A 19,651-nucleotide genomic window follows, 5' to 3' on the forward strand; every position below is an offset into this window, starting at 1 on the left:
CCATAGCGGAGGCGCCGCAGCCGCCATGGCGGCCGCCTGTGTGAGGATCGTGCCGAGGGGCATCGCCATCGGCCTGCCCGCCCGTGAGCTCTGCCCGGCCCTCACCCCTCATCCCTCACCCCTCACCGCTCCCGAGCATCCCCCTGCCCACAGCCCCTCTGCTGCCCGGCCCTGCCCCAGAGAGCGGGGCCGGGCAGGGGCGTCCCTGGGGCGGCGGTGGGTCTTCGGCCCTCCTTATGATGAGCGGGGGCGGATCAGCTTGAGGTTCTATTTATTTTAGTTATTTCAGGTTGTTTTTTTTACAGGGTGTTTTTCCCTCTCGGGGCTCCGGGCGGGCGAGGATGGGAAGCCAGCGAAGTTCCAGCCGCCGCCGAAGCCCGTGATTATTGACAAGCAGAAGCAGAGGGAGGAGAGGAGGTAGGGAGGGCTGTCTGTGCTATCAAACATCATTCGAGTTGAAATATGTTAGAAGAAAACGCCTGAAAATGCTGCGTTCTGCAGAAAAATACACAGCAGTAAATAGTTCTGCAAATTTGGGGTTGATGTGTGAGGCTCTCTCGTTTAAAGGCACCTCTTTGGTGTCCCGTGGGTGACGGGGACGTGTCCTGTGTCCTTACACCTTGAGGTCAGCCGTGAGCACGTGTTATGTTTGTGAAATGTCAACAGTGGTGATGTCTTCATGAGTTGTCTTCTTCTGGGTATTTTTCATGTCACCTCAGCTCATTTCATACAATCCCAGAGTGGTTTGGGCTGGGAGGGACCATAAAGGTCATTTCATTTCAATCTCCCTGCCATGGGCAGGGACACCTTTCCTTAGGCCTGGAGCTCAGAGCTCCATCCAGCCTGGCCTGGAACACTTCCAGGGTTGGAGCATCCACAACCTCCCTGGGCTTTAAATCCTATTTGCATTCTTTAAATGACCCAGTGATCAAAACTGCAGTGCTGTGTCTGGAAGGAAAGTCATAGTACTGTATTTTTCATCTTCTCCCCACAAAAAAAACCCCCACCAAACCCATATCATGTAGGGGGCCTAGGAATGGGTAAGGTATTAAAAATCAGGCTCTAAAAATGTCCACTCTGTCTTCAGATCTGTTAATGGAAATATCTTTTAAGAAGTGAAGAGTCCACATGGTTGTCTTAAAAAGTGCAATGTGTGTGATGTGGCAGCTGAGTAAAAGGAGAGCTGCATCATTTAAATGACATTTTACTCTCCTGGGATTGTTCAGCTTTGAAGACCAAGAGCAGGTTTGGTGTTACTGTTTGTGTGGCTGCCCCTGGGCAGCAGCACCAACCAGAACCTCTGTGCTGCCACACAGGTTCTCTGTGCTCCCCCCACAGCCCCTGTAAGGTTTGTAAGGCAGGTTTACATTTGTCCTCCTTCTCTGTGTTGGCACTTCTCTCCTGGCCAGATCCAGGACTTCTAACTTACATCCATACTAGTGAATTAAAAGAATCCAGCTTCATCCTCAGGCTCTGAGGCCAAGTGGTCTTGCCATCCAAACCAGAGGGACCACCACATCCAAATGGTCTGTTGAAGTGGTTCTCAGCCCAAGCCAGTCCATGTCACAAAGTGTGCCTTCAACTCAACAGTTAGATAATTGAGGTCCAGGATGTGAGGAAATTCCTTGGCATGGTTTAGTTTTTTGGAGCAGAAAGTGGTTTTATGAGTTCCTTTAAGCTTCTTTAACACAAAAGGACATTTATGTCATGTCTCCTATAGATCAGTTTGTGAAAACTGTAATATTGTTCCATATCTATGACTGTAAAGTCCACCAATAGTGTCATGTTATGTGGATTACAATTAAACCAGGAAATAACCTGTTCCTAGGATGTAGCAGCACTGTCTGGACTGTCCTCTTTCAATCACCTCCAACATAAACATGTATTGCTGGTTTTGGAAAAAAATCTGTTTAACAGAACAAAGCAACAACAAAAAACAAAACAAAAAGCCACAAAACAACAAAAACACACGAAAAAAACCAAAACCCTTTTGTATAACAAAAAACCCAAAAATAAAATTGGTAACTTCATAAGCTGCAGTTCATATCTCTGAAAAGGCACTTGGTGGTGGTGGTTAACCAGCTGGTAATTTTTAGGCCAAATACTTCTTCCACAAATGCTTTTGTTTCATACTTTTAAAAGTTTGGCTGTTCTTACAGGTTCCTGAGCCCTGAATTTATACCTCCCAGAGGGAGAACAGATCCTCTTAAATACTATATGGAAAGAAAGGATATGATACAGAGAAGAAAAGTCTTCGACATCCCAGAGTTCTATGTTGGTCAGTAACAGCACTAAAGCTTCCATAAACCTGTCAGGACTGTACATTGGGTCAGATGTAGAATAGCATAAAACACCACAGTGTCAGGTGTGTTACAACAACTCATTTATCTGTTTTATACATAGAACGTTTAATTTCATATTTACATCCAGATTCATTAGAAGTATAATCCTCCTAATGTGTTTCTTAAGTGGTTTTTTTTTCTATCCTGGCACTTGAGCATGTGGTTTACCAGGAAAGCTCAGGAAAGGAAAATACGTCAGAGCATTTATATTCAATTTGGATAGTGAAGAGTTCAGAAATAAAGGTGAAGGTTTGTGGTTAATCTGCAGTATAACTTCAACATATATTTGTATATTAATTCAGGTCATGTTAGAAGTCTGTTCTGTTTCTGGCAGTTATAGAATCATAGAATCATAGAATCGATTGGGTTGGAAAAGACCTCCAAGATCATCGAGTCCAACCCTTGGTCCAACTCCAGTCCCTTTACCAGATCATGGCACTCAGCGCCACGTCCAATCTGTGTTTAAAAATCTCTAGGGATGGTGAATCCACCAACTCTCTGGGCAGCCCATTCCAATGCCTGAGCACTCTCTGATATCCAACTTAAATTTCCCCTGGCAGAGCTTGAGCCCATCGTGCCCCCTTGTCCTATTGCTGAGTGCCTGGGAGAAGAGACCAGCCCCCACCTGGCCAGAACTTCCCTTCAGGTAGTTCTAGACAGTGATGAGGTCACCTCTGAGCCTCCTCTTCTCCAGGCTAAACACCCCCAGCTCCCTCAGCCTCTCCCCATAGGGCTTGTGCTCCAGTCCCTTCTCCAGCCTTGTTGCTCTTCTCTGGACCCGCTCCAGCACCTCAATATCCTTTCTGAACTGAGGGGCCCAGAACTGAACACAGTACTCAAGGTGTGGCCTCACCAACACAGAGTACAGGGGAAGGATCACTGCCCTGGGCCTGCTGGCCACGCTATTTTTGATACAGGCCACGATCCCATTGGCCTTCTTGGCCACCTGGGCACACTGGTGGCTCCTGTTGAGCTTCCTGTCCCTCAGTCCCCCCAGGTCCCTCTGCCTGGCTGCTCTCCAGCCACTCTGTGCCCAGCCTGGAGCGCTGCAGGGGGTTGTTGTGGCCAAAGTGCAGGACCTGCACTTGGCCTTATTGAACTTCATCCCATTTTGATGGAAAACAAAAACTTTTCCTACTGTATCTAAATACATGGGCTTTGTCTGACACTCCCCCCATTTTGGTATGTCTTATCTTGGATAGTCTGTTTATTTTAACTCAATTTTTGGCAGGCAGTGTGCTCGCCGTGACCACCGCCGATCATTACGCCAATAACAAATCCAACCGGTTTGTTGGCATCTGCATCCAAAGGGGAGGAAGAGGACTTGGTGCTACCTTTGTCCTTCGGAATGTGATAGAAGACCAAGGTGGGGTTCTAACTGTGGTAATTATGCTAAAAGTGTTACACATTTTTTGCTTAAAGTTGTAGCAAGTCAGTCTGGGGGGAGGATGGCATTGTGAAATTGTGAGTCTGCCTGTTCAGGTATCCTGCAAGGTTAAAACTATGTACACAGAGATGTTGATATGTATTTGAAGGCACAGAACTGCTTAGTAGTTTTGTCTCTATGCTTGGTAATCTTTTAGACATTCCATGATGGCTGTGCATATGTCTGAGCCTGGGCAGTCTGTGCTAGCCATGTAAATACCAGCCCAGTTTGAGCACTGTGTATTTGCATGAACTGGGGATGTCTGTGTGAACTTTTCAACAAGCAGCAGATTAGCACAGTTTTAGCATAGGTTTATAATCTGGTTTATGACAAAATTGGGGGCAGTGCAAATAGTGAAGTTCTGAGAGCAAATACAAAATGGGGGGTGTCTCTTCATATACACTGAAATGGAGAGTAACAGCCATAGGAACCAGAAGGGAGTGAAGTTTAAAAGCCAAGCTCATCTTCCTTAAATTCAAGCCATTCAATGTCTCTTAAGCCATCGTGTTGTCAAAGACTTGACTTGCAAAGAAACCTGCAGTTGCCTGTGCAGACACAGTGCGGGAGTGCAGTCACATGTGCACACAGCAGCATAGTTCTCTGAGAAGTAAAAAGCAGGTCTGCAATGATACAGGAATGTGTAACACTAAAGAAATAATTTGATGTTAGTATTTCTAATGAATTTAGTTCGTTAAACTGGACGTTCTCTCCCTAAGGTGTTGAAATATGTTATGACCTGTACAGTCCTCGGATCCAGGCGATCGAGGTGCTGAAGCTGGAAAAGAGGCTGGATGACAACCTGATGTACCTGCGAGATGCCCTCCCTGAATACAGCACTTTTGATGTGAATATGAAACCTGTTTCTCGCTTGGACCACGAAGAAGTTCCTGTAAACAAGGTAGGAGCCACATGTTTCAGAGGGGAAGCACAGGATTGTTTAGGTAACTTCCATACCTGACTGTGTCAGCTCTTTGCTACAGCAGTTCCCAGGGTGACAAAACTACAGAAAATATGGCAAGTCTTTAGAATCATAGAATCAATTGGGTTGGAAAAGACCTCCAAGATCATCGAGTCCAACCCTTGGTCCAACTCCAGTCCCTTTACCAGATCATGGCACTCAGTGCCACGTCCAATCTGTGTTTAAAAATCTCTAGGGATGGTGAATCCACCACCTCTCTGGGCAGCCCATTCCAATGCCTGAGCACTCTCTCTGGAAAGAATTTTTTTCTGATATCCAACTTCAATTTCCCCTGGCAGAGCTTAAGCCCATCATGCCCCCTTGTCCTATTGCTGAGTGCCTGGGAGAAGAGACCAGCCCCCACCTGGCCAGAACTTCCCTTCAGGTAGTTCTAGACAGTGATGAGGTCACCTCTGAGCCTCCTCTTCTCCAGGCTAAACAACCCCAGCTCCCTCAGCCTCTCCCCACAGCACTTGTGCTCCAGTCCCTTCTCCAGCCTCGTTGCTCTTCTCTGGCCCCGATCCAGCACCTCAATATCCTTTGTACCATTTCTATAGCAAAAGAATGTTGAGAATGTAAACACCAACCACCCTCAGTAGTTAAATTTGAAGACATGCAAGAGTATGAGCCTGCACCTGCCTCTGTAGAACTCTGTGCAGAGATAAAAGCTTTTCTTACAGAAATGTTACTGTTAATGTGGGTACTGGCTGGGGAGTGACTGGTGTCAGGAAACAAGATCAGATGGGAGAGTCAGCTAAATCTGCCTCTTAGAGAAGATCCAGAAACCAGCAGAGCCTGCTCAAGTGTTGTGTAGGACTTCAGTAACTTACAGTGATCATTCCTCCCTTTCTCCTTTTCTTTTCTCTTAGTAAGGATTATAACTACAAAAGATGAGTTAAGTTCACTTTACGTTTCAATTAAGGACAGTGTTAATTAAGAATTTTCACAAAGTACTGTGACAACAATGTGGACAAAAACATTCCTTTTCTCCTAACGGTATAAAGGAGTAGTTCCTTAACACACTGACAGATTGATCAATTTTCTCTTATTCTTCTTCTGTTAGAGCAGCAGTCATCTCACCTTTGCTAAGCTCACAATCAAAAATCCAATTACTTAATACCTTTTAATTGTTTTTTTTAATCTTTCATTCTAGCTGCAAGTACGAATGAAACCTAAACCATGGTCAAAACGGTGGGAAAGACCAAAATACAACATAAAAGGAATAAAGTTTGAGCTACCTGAAAGCAAAATGAAAGAAGCACAGAAGTGGAGCCAGCCCTGGCTGGAGTTTGATATGCTGCGAGAATATGATACTTCAAAAATAGAGGAAAAAATTTGGAAAGAAGTGAACGAAGAACTTAAAAAATAAAAAGGTTTTTCCACAGTCTAGGAATTACTGAGAAAATATTTTTAATTTACTGCATGGATGATCATTGTCAAATTTTGTATATACATCGGCAAAGCAAACAACAAAATTAACCTTTCCAGAAGATTTTATAGTGTGCAGGCTCTTGTGATTCAAGTGTGCATTGCCTTCCCAATGCTTACAAGTCATTACAAGGAATCTTTCTTCCAGAAACCAACATCTGCAGAGCTAAATTGTGGTAGAACAATTAATTACATTTTTGTAATAGCACAAGGCTGGTGCTAGAGACAAGCTGGGATGAGACAAAGAAGAACAAGAGAAAAGCAATGAGATCATGAGCTTGTGGTCATTGCTGATCAGCAGGTGCATTTTTGTTGGCATTCTGAGAGGAAAAGCAACAGAAATTCATTAAGAAGGCAGGAATTGTAACCTAACTCCTAAAGGTCATGAAGGTTAGTGGAGCCTGACCAGTTTCTTTCATACTTTGTAACATTTCTCCCACATGTTAAAGAATTGAACTGTAGGAGTCTTTAAGCACAGCAAAATATTTTATTTTCAAAATAATATTATTTAAAAAGTAATCATTTGTCTGTTAACACCAATCAAAGCTATTTACAATTAAAATATTTTACAAAAATATATTTTTAACTTAAAAAATATTAAAAAAATAGGGATTAGGTCTGCAAGAGTTAAATTCTAGTCCCAGATTTTGAAGAAATACAGCCATAAGTAAACACAGAGTCTGTGATGCACTACAGTTTCCACAATGAAACATCCCTGTTAAGTCTATAAAAATATTTATCATAAATGTACAAAGTTATAAAACATTAGAAACCTAACAAGGATATGAACAAGTAAGGTTTAGTAGGTCTTATGGGGAAGCAAAATGAAGTTTCCTAGAATTCCAGTTACTAGAAAGTAACTGAAGTTGGTTGTACTTAGGATGTCTGTGATGAAAAGCCTCACCTGCACACTGCCCTTGTTTCTGTATCAGGTCCAAACCCCTGCAGCATTATGAATTCTTTTTAAACAGGAATGGCTTAGCAATAACCCTCCCAAAAATCATTGTGGCCCACAAGCTAGCAGAGCTCAATGACTGCTGAGTCAGAATGACAGTTAGCAATTAATACTGAGAATAGCTCATCAAATTGTCTACTGGCCAGCAGTGATAAACTTCACAGGCACTTTCTGTTTCCTGGAATCATTCCAAGAGGGATACAGGAGTAAAGCACTGTCATACATTTTAGAATGCATGAACCATCACTTTACTTGGACAATTGTAACTTCTAAAGAGTCCTTAACAACCTAAGAGTAAATGGCAGTAGAAGATATTTCGGGAAAACACCTTACATGTTTAACATTAAGACAGTGCTCACCACTACCTCTGAGTAGGCAGGATCCAATTAACTAAATTTCTTATTAGAACTAGAGTAGTGTGAATAACAAGCTTGCTTCAGTAATGTAAGTATTGCTTCAAAAATTCCTATTTCCCAATCATTGATCTAAGGTGTTCAAGTTTATGCTCTTCAATGAAGTCTTCAACAATATGCAGAGCTCCAACTTTCATCAGCAGGAGAAGAACTTCCTTTGTTTCATCACTATTTAAGAATCAAAAATAAAAAAGAAAACATTTATAGCAGCACTTTTATGTACCTGTCTTAAACACCCTTTATGTATCCTAATTTTAAAAAGACTCAGGTATCTCTCCTTGGCTGCTTGTCACCAGGTGACCTTGGCTACTCTGGTTACCAGCAGGACCCAACATCTACCACCTCAAACTATCACATTGAATGAGAACTGCAGAAGGACTCCCCACATCACAGTTTCCATCTTTTGTTTTATGTTTGTATAGGACAAGAACATCCTTGAAAGTGCCACATATATAACATTATAAAAAATATAATAAGGAAATAAAAAAGTACTTAAAAGTATAGGAGGCAGCACTTGAATCCCAAGGAAAGCCTTTACCTGTGGTTGTTCTTGTGTAGAGTATGGGCACATTGCAGCAAGTGCTGGCAGAAGTTCACTAATTCGGGGAGAGTTGATCCACTTTTAAGATCCTGGAACCACCTTTCTGGGAGGCAAGCAACCACCTGTTCACACCAAAAAAACATTTGGAAGAAGTTTAAAAAGTATTTCAATATAACCAAGTCACAACACTTCTGACGGGAACCTTCTGGCAAGTTCAGTCATCATCAGTGTTTTTTCTTTCAAATAAAGATTATCCCTATAAGCAGTTATTTCTTAAGAACCTACAGACCAGTACTTGCTTTAACATGCTTTTATGCACCAAAGTCATTAGTAAAAAGAAAAGAAAAACAAATTTGAAATGTTGTTTACATTTTATCATCTTCAGTTTTGAGCCCTCTTCATGAAAAGAGCTCATAGCATACATTCTCTTCCAAAATGCATGTGACCTTTACCTTATTACACTTTTCTATGTTATCTGGCCCTACAGGTGTGTTTAGGATGTTGAGGAGAAGGTAACGATTCAGCAGCTTGCTCAGTCCCAGATCACGGACTTTATCTTCTTGGACAATCCCATCCCAAAGAACAATGTTGGAGAGCAGCTGCAGGAACAAAGAAACAAAGAATCTGTGTATCTGGGGGCTGTGAGTCAGTGTGCTAAAACACAGTGTTACAAGTTTCATACAAATAAATATAAAAAGGTAATATTATGTTCACCTAATTCACGTACTCCAACCCTATGACTCACACTCTCCAAACTTACTGTGACTTTGGTCACTAATAAGCTGCATAGCATAAGTAACCTAATTAATTTTACACACACACACATATATGTGTGTCTGTATATATATCATAGAATCGATTGGGTTGGAAAAGACCTCCAAGATCATAGAGTCCAACCCTTGGTCCAGCTCCAGTCCATTTACCAGATCATGGCACTCAGCGCCACATCCAATCTGTGTTTAAAAATCTCTAGGGATGGTGAATCCACCCCCTCTCCGGGCAGCCCATTCCAATGCCTGATTACTCTCTGTAAAAAATTTTTTTCTGATATCCAGCTAAAATTTCCCCTGGCAGAGCTTGAGCCCATCGTGCCCCCTTGTCCTATTGCTGAGTGCCTGGGAGAAGAGACCAGCCCCCACCTGGCCAGAACTTCCCTTCAGGTAGTTCTAGACAGTGATGAGGTCACCTCTGAGCCTCCTCTTCTCCAGGCTAAACACCCCCAGCTCCCTCAGCCTCTCCCCATAGGGCTTGTGCTCCAGTCCCTTCACCAGCCTTGTTGCTCTTCTCTGGACTCGCTCCAGCACCTCAATATCCTTTCTGAACTGAGGGGCCCAGAACTGAACACAACACTCAAGGTGTGGCCTCACCAACGCAGAGTCCAGGGGAAGGATCACTGCCCTGGGCCTGCTGGCTATGCTATTTTTGATACAGGACAGGATCCCATTGGCCTTCTTGGCCACCTGGGCACACTGTCTGCTCATGTTGAGCTTCCTGTCAATTAGTACCCCAAGGTCCCTTTCTGCCTGGCTGCTCTCCAGCCACTCTGTGCCCAGCCTGGAGCGCTGCAGGGGGTTGTTGTGGCCAAAGTGCAGGACCTGCACTTGGCCTTATTGAACTTCATCCCATTGGAATCAGCCCATCTCTCAAGTCTATCCAGATCCCTCTGCAGAGCCCTCCTGTGTGTGTGTGTGTGTATATATATATATGTATGTATGTATATATAAATATACACCATTATAGGTGTATGTATGACCTCCCAAGGCTGTGAAGAACATTTTACCCCTCTAATATGTCAATGATTTGCTAAGTACAGAAGACAACTAAGTTAAGTGTCAATAGAATCCAAGACAGAAATGAAAAAAACTACTACATCTGCTCAGAAGACTACACACAGTCCCTCATAACATGAGGTTGGGACCCACAGTTCATTGCAGCACAAAGACTCTTTTGTAGTTCATGTCAGTATTATTAGGAACTGAGGGTTTTTTCTGTTGCCCCTAACACTATAAATACTTTAAATTTTTGAGTCATTTTTGAGTCTGGTGTAAGGCTATGCCTGTGAGGTAATATACTTTGAGGGTAAGTTACCTGGAAATTAACCTGTTCTGAGTCAAGCAGGATAAGCAACATGAATAGCAGGGAAATTGGAATATTGTCTTGCATTTTAATGGTGTTTTATGCATCTAAATCTCATCTTTAGCTAGAAGGCAAATCTACTCCTAGAGGAAACATATCTTAAGTAGAAGTTGAATCATAGGTAATCAGGAATTCCCAGCTCAGCACCCCAAAAGTAAAGCTACAGTGAAACTGCTTTTATGAACATGCAGTGATTATATTCTACACTAACAGTTACCATAAATAACTTCATTTGAAAAGGCAAACAGCCAATCTCTGTGATTGGGCTGGTCCTGTGTTAGTCCAATCACTTCTCCTCATCAGCAGGCCATGAAGGTCCTGTGCACCAAGTACACAAACCAGATTTTTAATTTCCCTCCCTATTAGACTCAAAATTCCTGGGTGAAGGGTGACTGCTTCCCTCCTTACCAGCCCCAGGCACCTGTCCAACCCAGTAGTTGTGACAACCCTCTCACAGAACAGGGAAGCAGAACAGCACACAGAGCACTGTCTATAAAATCAAGCAGTGACAATCCTAAGGGAAACCTGGACCAGAACTGCTGCTGGACAGAGACCTATGAGCTCCCACAGTGACCAGGGACATCTTCACCATCCTCTGTTTCCTCCAAGGACTGAGTACCTCATTCCTTCCCATGTTTCTAGTCTAGAATACAACTTACATTACTGACACCACCAGACAAATATTAAGATCTGACCCAATCTGCAGAGAATTCAGGTTTAGGAACCATAAGCAAAGCTGTGTTGTAGGTTTTGTGTCATGTTACTTATAAAGTTGTGCTACACTGATTTGGATTATAAAAATACTGTTCTACTCCAATCATAAAACACTATGGTGATCATAAAATTCTGTTCCAAATAATAAAGCTTTAATTGTACCTTCAGCTTAGTGCCATCATCATTTTTCCCAAGATCCCCAGAAGAACCTGTCTGTACCCACAGTGTTGGGTGACAGTGACTAATATAATGTAAGACCAACATGCCTGGTGGACCCGTTCAATGAAAGAAAAATGAACCAGCAGGAGCAGATGGTGAGATCAAAGTCTCTTAGTAGGATATGAATCAGTTGGCTAAACTGAAAATAAAGTGCTCATTTATAGTTCATTCTTAAATCATCACATGCAGGTTGCACAGAGAATACATCCTTCACTGAAAAAAATGGCCATCCCTCCTACCATAAATGCATTCGTCTCCCAAGAATCAGATTTGCCTAAAGAAATATTTCCTGACTTACTGCAAAATATTTTGTCACTAAAATCAATTTCAAAGAAAAACAAACACACACAAAAAAAACCCCCAGCTGTCTATTCTCTACCTTAACAGCTGACCAAAACCGTCTTTCTTGAAATTTTGAACATGGTGATGACTTGTCTTCCACAGCACTGGTCATGGGAAGAAGAAAAAACCAAGTTAAAATAAAGATTATTTTGTTAGTTTGTTTTACAAGAAGATAAACAGACAACTGATGCTTCAGATAGCAATGAATGTTAACACTAGAATTCTCTCACTGGTGACAGCCATAACCAGAATAAGGGTCTAGGGAAACAGCTGTCAATTTGAAACCATTACAATACATCTACTATGAAATAATTTTCAATAAAATTATCAACCGGAACACCCATGTCTACATTTCATGGACTCATATCAAAACAGCAATGCTTCGAACCAAACATTCTACACCAACTTTAGCAAAGCTTCTCTCCTACCTGTTCCTTAACCCCACATGTCCCATCTCCTACTTATTCCCATCTTTGGAATAGTGTCCAGTAACCACAGAATGGTTTGGGCTGGAAGGGCCCTTAAAGACCATATAGTAATGTGTCAGGTTGGCCTGGTTTTTTACCAACCCTGGACTGCCTCCTTCCTCCCCCCAGAGTCTTCCTGGCAAGGGAAAAAAAAACTGAAAAGAAAAGAACTTAGAAGAAACTGAACTGACTTAAAAAGAAATTATATTTTCTAACATTTGCAAGTACATATGCAATTTGTACACACTACATGGATCCCGACCCCAGGGGGAAAAGGGAAAAGGGAAAAAAGAGGACTGGTCAACCAGAAACAGGGAAAAAAAACAAAACCAAACCAAAACGAATGAAACAGATAAATACAATTAAAGACTTCAGGAAAGGAGAACAAGCATGAAATAATCTCACCACATCCCGGGATAGGAAAACGAACAGAAAAAGAACAGACCGTCCAGGCTTCTCCTGCTCCCCCCCAGCCTTGCCAGAACCCAGAAGACAAAACTCCTTCCTATCTCCCCTCCTCCTCTGTTACGTGGAAAACACGTCTGGAATACTTTGTAATCACAGAATCATAGAATCGATTGGGTTGGAAAAGACCTCCAAGATCATCGAGTCCAACCCTTGGTCCAACGCCAGTCCATTTACCAGATCATGGCACTCAGTGCCACGGCCAATCTGCGTTTAAAAATCTCTAGGGATGGTGAATCCACCCCCTCTCTGGGCAGCCCATTCCAATGCCTGATTACTCTCTCTGGAAAGAATTTTTTTCTGATATCCAACTTAAAATTCCCCTGGCAGAGCTTAAGCCCATTGTGCCCCCTTGTCCTATTGCTGAGTGCCTGGGAGAAGAGACCAACCCCCACCTGGCCAGAACTTCCCTTCAGGTAGTTCTAGGCAGTGATGAGGTCACCTCTGAGCCTCCTCTTCTCCAGGCTAAACACCCCCAGCTCCCTCAGCCTCTCCCCATAGGGCTTGTGCTCCAGTCCCTTCACCAGCCTTGTTGCTCTTCTCTGGACTCGCTCCAGCACCTCAATATCCTTTCTGAACTGAGGGGCCCAGAACTGAACACAGTACTCAAGGTGTGGCCTCACCAATGCAGAATACAGGGGAAGGATCACTGCCCTGGGCCTGCTGGTCCTGCTGGTCAGGACAGGATCCCATTGGCCTTCTTGGCCACCTGGGCACACTGTTGACTCCTGTTGAGCTTCCTGTCAATTAGTACTCCAAGGTCCCTTTCTGCCTGGCTGCTCTCCAACCACTGTGCCCAGCCTGGAGCGCTGCAGGGGGTTGTTGTGGCCAAAGTGCAGGACCTGCACTTGGCCTTATTGAACTTCATCCCATTGGAATCAGCCCATCTCTCAAGTCTATCCAGATCCCTCAGCAGAGCCCTCCTGCCTTCCAGCAGATCGACACTCCCTCCCAACTTGGTGTCATCAGCAAATTTGCTGATGATGGACTCAATCCCCTCATCTAAATCATCAATAAAGATGTTAAACAGGACTGGACCCATCACAGACCCCTGGGGAACACCACTGGTGACCGGCCGCCAGCTGGATGCAGCTGGATGTCCACTTCCTTAGTTACACCGGTTACTGAGGAAGCCATGGATCAAACCCATTACAAGTTCCTAAACCCTGCCATGGGCAGGGACACCTTTCACTAGAAAATGCTGCTTAGAGCCCCATCCAGCCTGGCCTGGAACACTTACACTGGCCACAATGAGCATCAACCACAACCCCCTATCTTAGGAACGACAGGAGGAATAAGGGGACATACACATGGCACACCAGAACACCTAAACTAACATGAGGACCTCTGATTTAAGTTACTATGTTAAAACCAGGCTCTGGACCTCAAATACTGAAAAGCTTTGGGTTACAAGTGCAAAAAAGCATTAAGTCAGTAGAGTTGCCCTCATTAGAAAGTTCATAAACATGAATAAGGCCTCATAACATTTCCTATAATAAAACCAAAGAAGGCATGTTTGTTCCATTACCTGCTAATGAAGGTCTCCAATATTTCATCTACATCTATGTGGGAGAAGGGTCAAGGAAATAAAAAAACACAAGTTTAAGAGAGTCACAGGGTTATCTTACCTTTTAGGATACAGAGGAATAAAGACATCTTCCTCTACAGATTTCTTCATTCTTAGGACAACTGTGTTCATCAAATCCTATTAAAAAAGAATAATTATTGTGTCTCACAAAAAAGGTTTCATATTCCATTTGTAACAATTTCAATAGCTATTTTGTTCATGTAGAAGTGTAATATGTTAATGAGAGATAATATAGTTGCCACTTGTATATAATACACGAGTTCACAAATATATCAAAAAAAGTAGACAACTCAGTCTTGCAATTCTCTACAGAGTTAACCTAGAGGATTTTTTAAAAAATGAAGTTAATTTCTAAGTGACATCTTTTATTGCACATTAATTTGCAAGGCAGCAGGAAAACTGTATAAATTAACAACAGTCAGTGATTCTGTATAGTACAAGCAGAATTCTTCTGGGAACAGGAATCTGCCTCAAGAGTGTCCCATCACCTTCAACAAGGAGAGGATCACAGAAGTTTAACTGTTAAATCATCTTAATATAAAGTGACAAAAGGAATAAGTACTCAGAATCAAACATCTTCAGGAGAATGTTCTCAGGAGCACATACAAAAGCACACAATGGGTGAAGTTCCCCTTTCTCAGCACCACAGATTTTACCTCTCTTGCTTGACTAGACTCATTTTTGGAAAGGATTTGTTTTCCAAAGATGTTACTGCAAAGCTGTACAAGGTTCTTTGTCTGTGAAGTAGATAAAGGATCCCACACACTCTTCACAAATACTGAAAAAAATAGGAATTTATTTCATTCACAATATGCAAGTGCTTATCCATCCTAGTTTCAAGACATTACAATGTAACAGAAGTAAAAAGCTCAGCCTCTCACAATAATCTTAAAGAGGCTGCTTAAGCCTCACTCTGTGGAACTACATAATCACTGCATCTTGGAGCACCATTATATAACTAACATTATTTGATAGCTGTCACTTTTATTTAAGGTTTGATTGTGTAGCTGCAGTGAACATTTTCAATACAATCTTATTATACCTGTAATTTTGGGAAGAATGGTTTTTTCAATCACTTTAGGCAAAACTTCTTGATCATGATCATCATCCCTTTTTGATTCAGACACGTTTTCTGCATCACTGAATTCTTCTATAGCTCTGAACCAGGGCATCTCTTCCAACTCTGTAAGATTCTGCTGAAAGATCACCCCTGTTAGTTGTTGAGCTGGTCAACATTAAGAGAAAAGCTCCATCCAATGACAACTCAAATTCACACTTAATGTCAGATCAACACTCATCACTGAATGGGCCAAAACAGGAAACCAGGAAAACCAGATTTAAAACTAAAATTCAAAGTATTTAGAGGGTGAGATAGTTCAAGTGTCTTCAAAGAACTCAGGAGAGTTCTTTTTATTAGGGGTGTTGCAAAAGTGGCTGGAGGTGAGAAGAAAGGGGAAAGTTAAGAAGACTCCAACCACATGATTCAGTTTTTGAGACAACACAGTAGCTTCCCACGAATTTCTAATGCACTGTGCTATGTATAGAAAAAAGTATCATTTTTCATATTAATACATAATGCACACACAATTTTTGAAGAAAAAGTCAGCTGATGCACCTACCTCAAGAGGATTCCAACTTATTAACTGAACTCTGATCAATGGATTTAACAGCTTAGGCAGGCAGAAACTGATATAAGCATCACAGTAAGAGTCAGGAAACTTCTCTTTCCATTCCTGGAATTTCAACAGGATTTTTCTGATGTCACAAAAATCTGCATGTACATCTTCAAAGACTTTCCTACTATCCTCTAAAACGTTATCTATGGATAATATTCATTGGGAATAAAAAGAAACAATCACAGAACTTATTAAGGCATAAGTTAAAGAGTTTATGTATCTCTAGGATATAAAAATATTTTTATGATAATTGCATTTGTTACTTACCTTTGACACACTTGACATTGAAATGGGTTTTAAAACCAGCTCTTTGGAAAACCCAGTTTTAGAAAAAATAGTGTCAGAAGACCAAAAAAGGCAAGTTTCTTCATGATCTATTTCACAGATCTATATGACCTTTACATTTCAAACTGTATTTCACAGTTACAAAATTTCAGACATGAAAACTCTTCTGCTGTTATGTGAAGAAAAGTTTTTATGCCTTTCCCTCCTCCCCTCCATCTATTCACTCAAGACAATTAAAACACTAAGCTCTAATTCACACTCTTATCTTCAGGAAACAAATAGATTATACAAAACTCATTGAGGCATTGCACTGAGTACTGTCACATGAGCTCTGGCACAATTTCGCAGAGCTTACTTCTAGTTCAACAGCCCTTTGCAGTGCTGCCACCACATAACTCACACCAAAAGAAATCTACAACCATTCTTCTGTTCTTCCCAAGTCATTAGTCAGAACTGCCTGAATGCATTTCTCTTCTACAGTGTGTAACTAAAAACATGGAACTCAAGTGATATATCTCTTCACCTTTCCTTAAAAAAAAAATCATTAAAAATATCAGAAAGGGATTCCGTACTAGGACATCTGTTATGGGTTTAGCCAGGTGGGCCTAAACTTAGGTTTTAAAGTTCAGCTAGGCCTAGGATTGTCAGCTGATTTAAGCTGGGCTGAGCTAGCTAACAGCTGACTTCTTCCAGCCAATAATATTGTATTCCATACCATACTACATCATCTCAAAGGGTGTAAAATCCAGTGTGTGGGAGTGGCTTAGTCAGTTCTGCCATGGCCGAGGTACAAGCCAGATGTGACCCAGCTTTTGTCTTGGAGCAGGCCCTGCTCCTGCTGCCTCTGCTTGCATTTTGTTTGCATTCAGGGAAGTAGAAACATTTTTGTTGTTACTCTTTCTGTTTCTTGCTATGTGTCTCTTAGAGTACTTACAGATCTAGTGTAATAGACTTTGCTTTGTATTAATTGGGGAGTGGGAAGTTATTCCTTGTTATATATATGTAACTTGTGTGTGTGCTATATTGTGGTTTTCTCTTATTTTTTCTCTTTTCTGTATAAATACATGTAGTTAGTTTCAGCATAAACCTGGTTTTGGAAGTTTTTTTTTCCCCTCTCTCCCTCTTCTCTTCCTTTGGCTGATTGGGGGAGAGAGGAACACCTTTTCTCTGTCCTGGACAGTTGGCGTTACGCCAGCTCAACCCAGGACAACATCATATCGATAGTGTCACCAACCTTTGCTCTTCTGGAACTCATCCACCTCTGTGGGACTCAGCTCTTCATCACTCGACATGCCCTCGTGGTGATCAGCCTCTCCCGACTGCTCTCTCGCCTGCCGTCGGCAAGTCCTGCGTTTTGGAACGAACTCAGTGAGTTATCCTCTCCCCAGGTACGTGGGAGGGAGCTTAATGAAAAACTATCCAACTTCAAAGACAGACTTACAGCAAGTTGTGAGAGCAACCAAAGAATAGACAATAAGGGAGCAATAGTAATTATGTAACCATAAGGACACCTCAACTGTGGAAGGAGGGGATTTGGGAACTGGCGTAAAAGAGGTGAGAGCAACGTCTCCAACCTCCCCATGAGCCACTTAACAGCCTTCACTTCACCTCCTTCCCACTGATGAGGCGAAAAACTCATCCCACATGGAACACTGAGCATCTGGCATGCAACTGGACACTGTCTGACAGTTCTAGTGTGTAGTAAACAACTGAGCTCTCAGGCTTTGTCATCTCAGTTCTGGATCACTTGCCCAACATTGTATGTCTATGGCCAGACTTCATGAATGAAGATTTGTGAAGGGGTCTCCCCACATGCCCTTCCAGCCTGCGCAGTGGATTTTAGGTGAGGCTCAGCGTGCGCAGAACTGGCCCCATCATTTAAGTCCTGAGGTCCATCTTCCATGGCCAAGTGAGCTTGGACAGTGACAGTGAAGTCCTCGGGACTGTCACAGCACCCAGTACTGACCAGGGCTGACCCTGCTGAGCATCCGAGATCTGACGGGATGGGATGGCAGGGAGGCTTTAACTGCCAGGGGACGGTCCCTACTGAGACTCAAACTCAGGACCTTGGGAACATTACCCACATAAAAAAAGTGATCGCACCCATGTGCCAGGTGGGATCAAAAAATTACTGCCATGGCACCAAACCCAACAACCTACAAATCAATAGCTTGCGTTTCTGCAACAGGAAAATTATACCTGATATGATATTGTGTAAATACTTACAGTTATTTACATCAGTTAGCACTAAAAGTTAACTGCTTCAAGTGGAAGTTCCTATTATACCATTTCCAGCAATTAAAATTTCAAGTTACTTGCTGCTTCAAAATATAGTTATGAGTTGAGGCACCATTTCAAGTGCAGAACTTTCAAAGCTCCCAATAATGTAAAAAAAAAATTTGCCACCAATCTCTAAACACCATAATATCCAGAATGTATCATCTGTCACCTACAATGATAGCAGAGCTGGGGATAGATGTTGATTTGCTTCACTCATCACCAGCCCCTCAGCGGAAACAATCATATAAACTAATATTTTTCTGCATAATATTGTTCATATCCCTGTATATAATAGTTTCACCTCACTTAAGAGTTGTTAATCTAAAATATCCAGCTCTATTAGCACTGTTATGGGTTTAGCCAGGTGGGCCTAAATTTAGGTTTTAAAGTTCAGCTAGGCCTAGAATTGTCAGCTGATTTAAGCTGGGCTGAGCAAGCTAACAGCTGACTTCTTCCAGCCAATAATATTGTATTCCATACCACACTACATCATCTCAAAGGGGGTAAAATCCAGTGTGTGGGAATGGCTTGGTGAGTTCCATCATGGCTGCACTAAGAGGGGGACATCTGGCAGCTCCTCTACTATTCTGGGCCCTGATCCTGCTGCCTGTGCTTGCATTTTGTTTGCATTCAGGGAAGTAGAAATATTTTGTTGTTATACTTTCTCTTTCTTGCTGAGTGTCTTTTGGAGTGCTTATGAATTTAGAGTAATGGGCTTTGTATTAGTTGGGGAGTGGGAAGTTATTCCTTATTATACATGCATAACTTGTGTAAGTGTGTGTTAAATTGTAGTTTCCTCTTAATTTTCTCCTTTCTGTATAAATACATGTAGTTAGTTTCAGCATAAACCTGGTTTTGAGGGTTTTTTTCCTCTCCCTCTTCTTCTTTTTCCCTTGGCTGGTTGGGGGGAGGAGGAACCCTTTTCACTCTGCCCTGGACAGTTGGCATTTTGCCAGCTCAACCCAGGACAAGCACTCAGATTCAAATCAATGTAAAGGGAATGACAATAACCAATAGATGGTTTCCAAGTACTTCAAGTTTTGGAAAGCAAATGCATTATTTTTAGTGTCATCTCATTTAACAATCCTGCAGGTTTCCACTAATGACTGCAGGAATGACAAGAAGTCAGTGCACAGCACACTTGTCACAGTGCAGCTCCATGCAATAGCTACCTGCGATGCTCACACATCTCCAGAAGCTGTGTCTTCTCATCTCCTTCCAATCCCCCTTTCCTTGGTTTGTCATTCCCACCTATCAAAGACAGAAACAACCAAAAATAGTGGCAAGACTTTAAAATTTCTTTTTCCCCCTCCTCAAACAAGAAACAAAGAATCTCCTCCTATTATTTTATTTGAAAAATAGCCCATGGAAAAATCAAACCTCCAATCAAAACTCCAGAGTACATCAGAGTAAATT

At 42.2% G+C, this 19,651-nt stretch overlaps 2 protein-coding genes across 3 annotated transcripts in view; one reads left to right on the forward strand and one right to left on the reverse strand.

Moving 5' to 3' along the window:
* On the forward strand, positions 1 to 8,328 carry MRPL19 (mitochondrial ribosomal protein L19). The gene is made up of 6 exons (XM_071548251.1): positions 1 to 83; positions 306 to 417; positions 2,160 to 2,278; positions 3,574 to 3,708; positions 4,485 to 4,666; positions 5,880 to 8,328. Exons 1-6 carry the CDS (start codon positions 26 to 28, stop codon positions 6,093 to 6,095), a joined length of 822 nt encoding a protein of 273 aa, XP_071404352.1. The 5' UTR covers positions 1 to 25; the 3' UTR covers positions 6,096 to 8,328.
* GCFC2 (GC-rich sequence DNA-binding factor 2) overlaps positions 5,922 to 19,651 on the reverse strand; it is a 27,985-nt gene continuing 14,255 nt past the window's right edge. Inside the window, exons 9-18 of one of the 2 annotated variants that reach the window (XM_071548250.1) lie at positions 19,408 to 19,486; positions 17,190 to 17,302; positions 15,614 to 15,813; positions 15,037 to 15,187; positions 14,651 to 14,772; positions 14,035 to 14,111; positions 11,512 to 11,578; positions 8,516 to 8,662; positions 8,061 to 8,185; positions 5,922 to 7,690 (exon numbers count right to left, since the gene is read on the reverse strand). In XM_071548250.1, coding sequence (XP_071404351.1) covers positions 7,576 to 7,690; positions 8,061 to 8,185; positions 8,516 to 8,662; positions 11,512 to 11,578; positions 14,035 to 14,111; positions 14,651 to 14,772; positions 15,037 to 15,187; positions 15,614 to 15,813; positions 17,190 to 17,302; positions 19,408 to 19,486 — 1,196 coding nt within the window. In that variant the 3' untranslated portion in view covers positions 5,922 to 7,575. Of the gene's footprint in view, positions 7,691 to 8,060; positions 8,186 to 8,515; positions 8,663 to 11,511; positions 11,579 to 14,034; positions 14,112 to 14,650; positions 14,773 to 15,036; positions 15,191 to 15,613; positions 15,814 to 17,189; positions 17,303 to 19,407; positions 19,487 to 19,651 lie in introns of both variants that reach the window. The other variant, XM_071548249.1, reaches the window with a different exon arrangement.

Source organism: Pithys albifrons, chromosome 2 (genome assembly GCF_047495875.1).
Source record: "Pithys albifrons albifrons isolate INPA30051 chromosome 2, PitAlb_v1, whole genome shotgun sequence".
NCBI lineage: Eukaryota > Metazoa > Chordata > Aves > Passeriformes > Thamnophilidae > Pithys > Pithys albifrons.

Bases quoted from the DNA above. Each gene is read 5' to 3' on its own strand.
- MRPL19 (XM_071548251.1), top strand. From the start codon at position 26: ATGGCGGCCGCCTGTGTGAGGATCGTGCCGAGGGGCATCGCCATCGGC. The intron at 84-305 runs GTGAGCTCTGCC...TTTTTTTTACAG, and splicing joins CGCCATCGGCCTGCCCGCCC to GGTGTTTTTCCCTCTCGGGG. The intron at 418-2,159 runs GTAGGGAGGGCT...CTGTTCTTACAG, and splicing joins AAGCAGAGGGAGGAGAGGAG to GTTCCTGAGCCCTGAATTTA.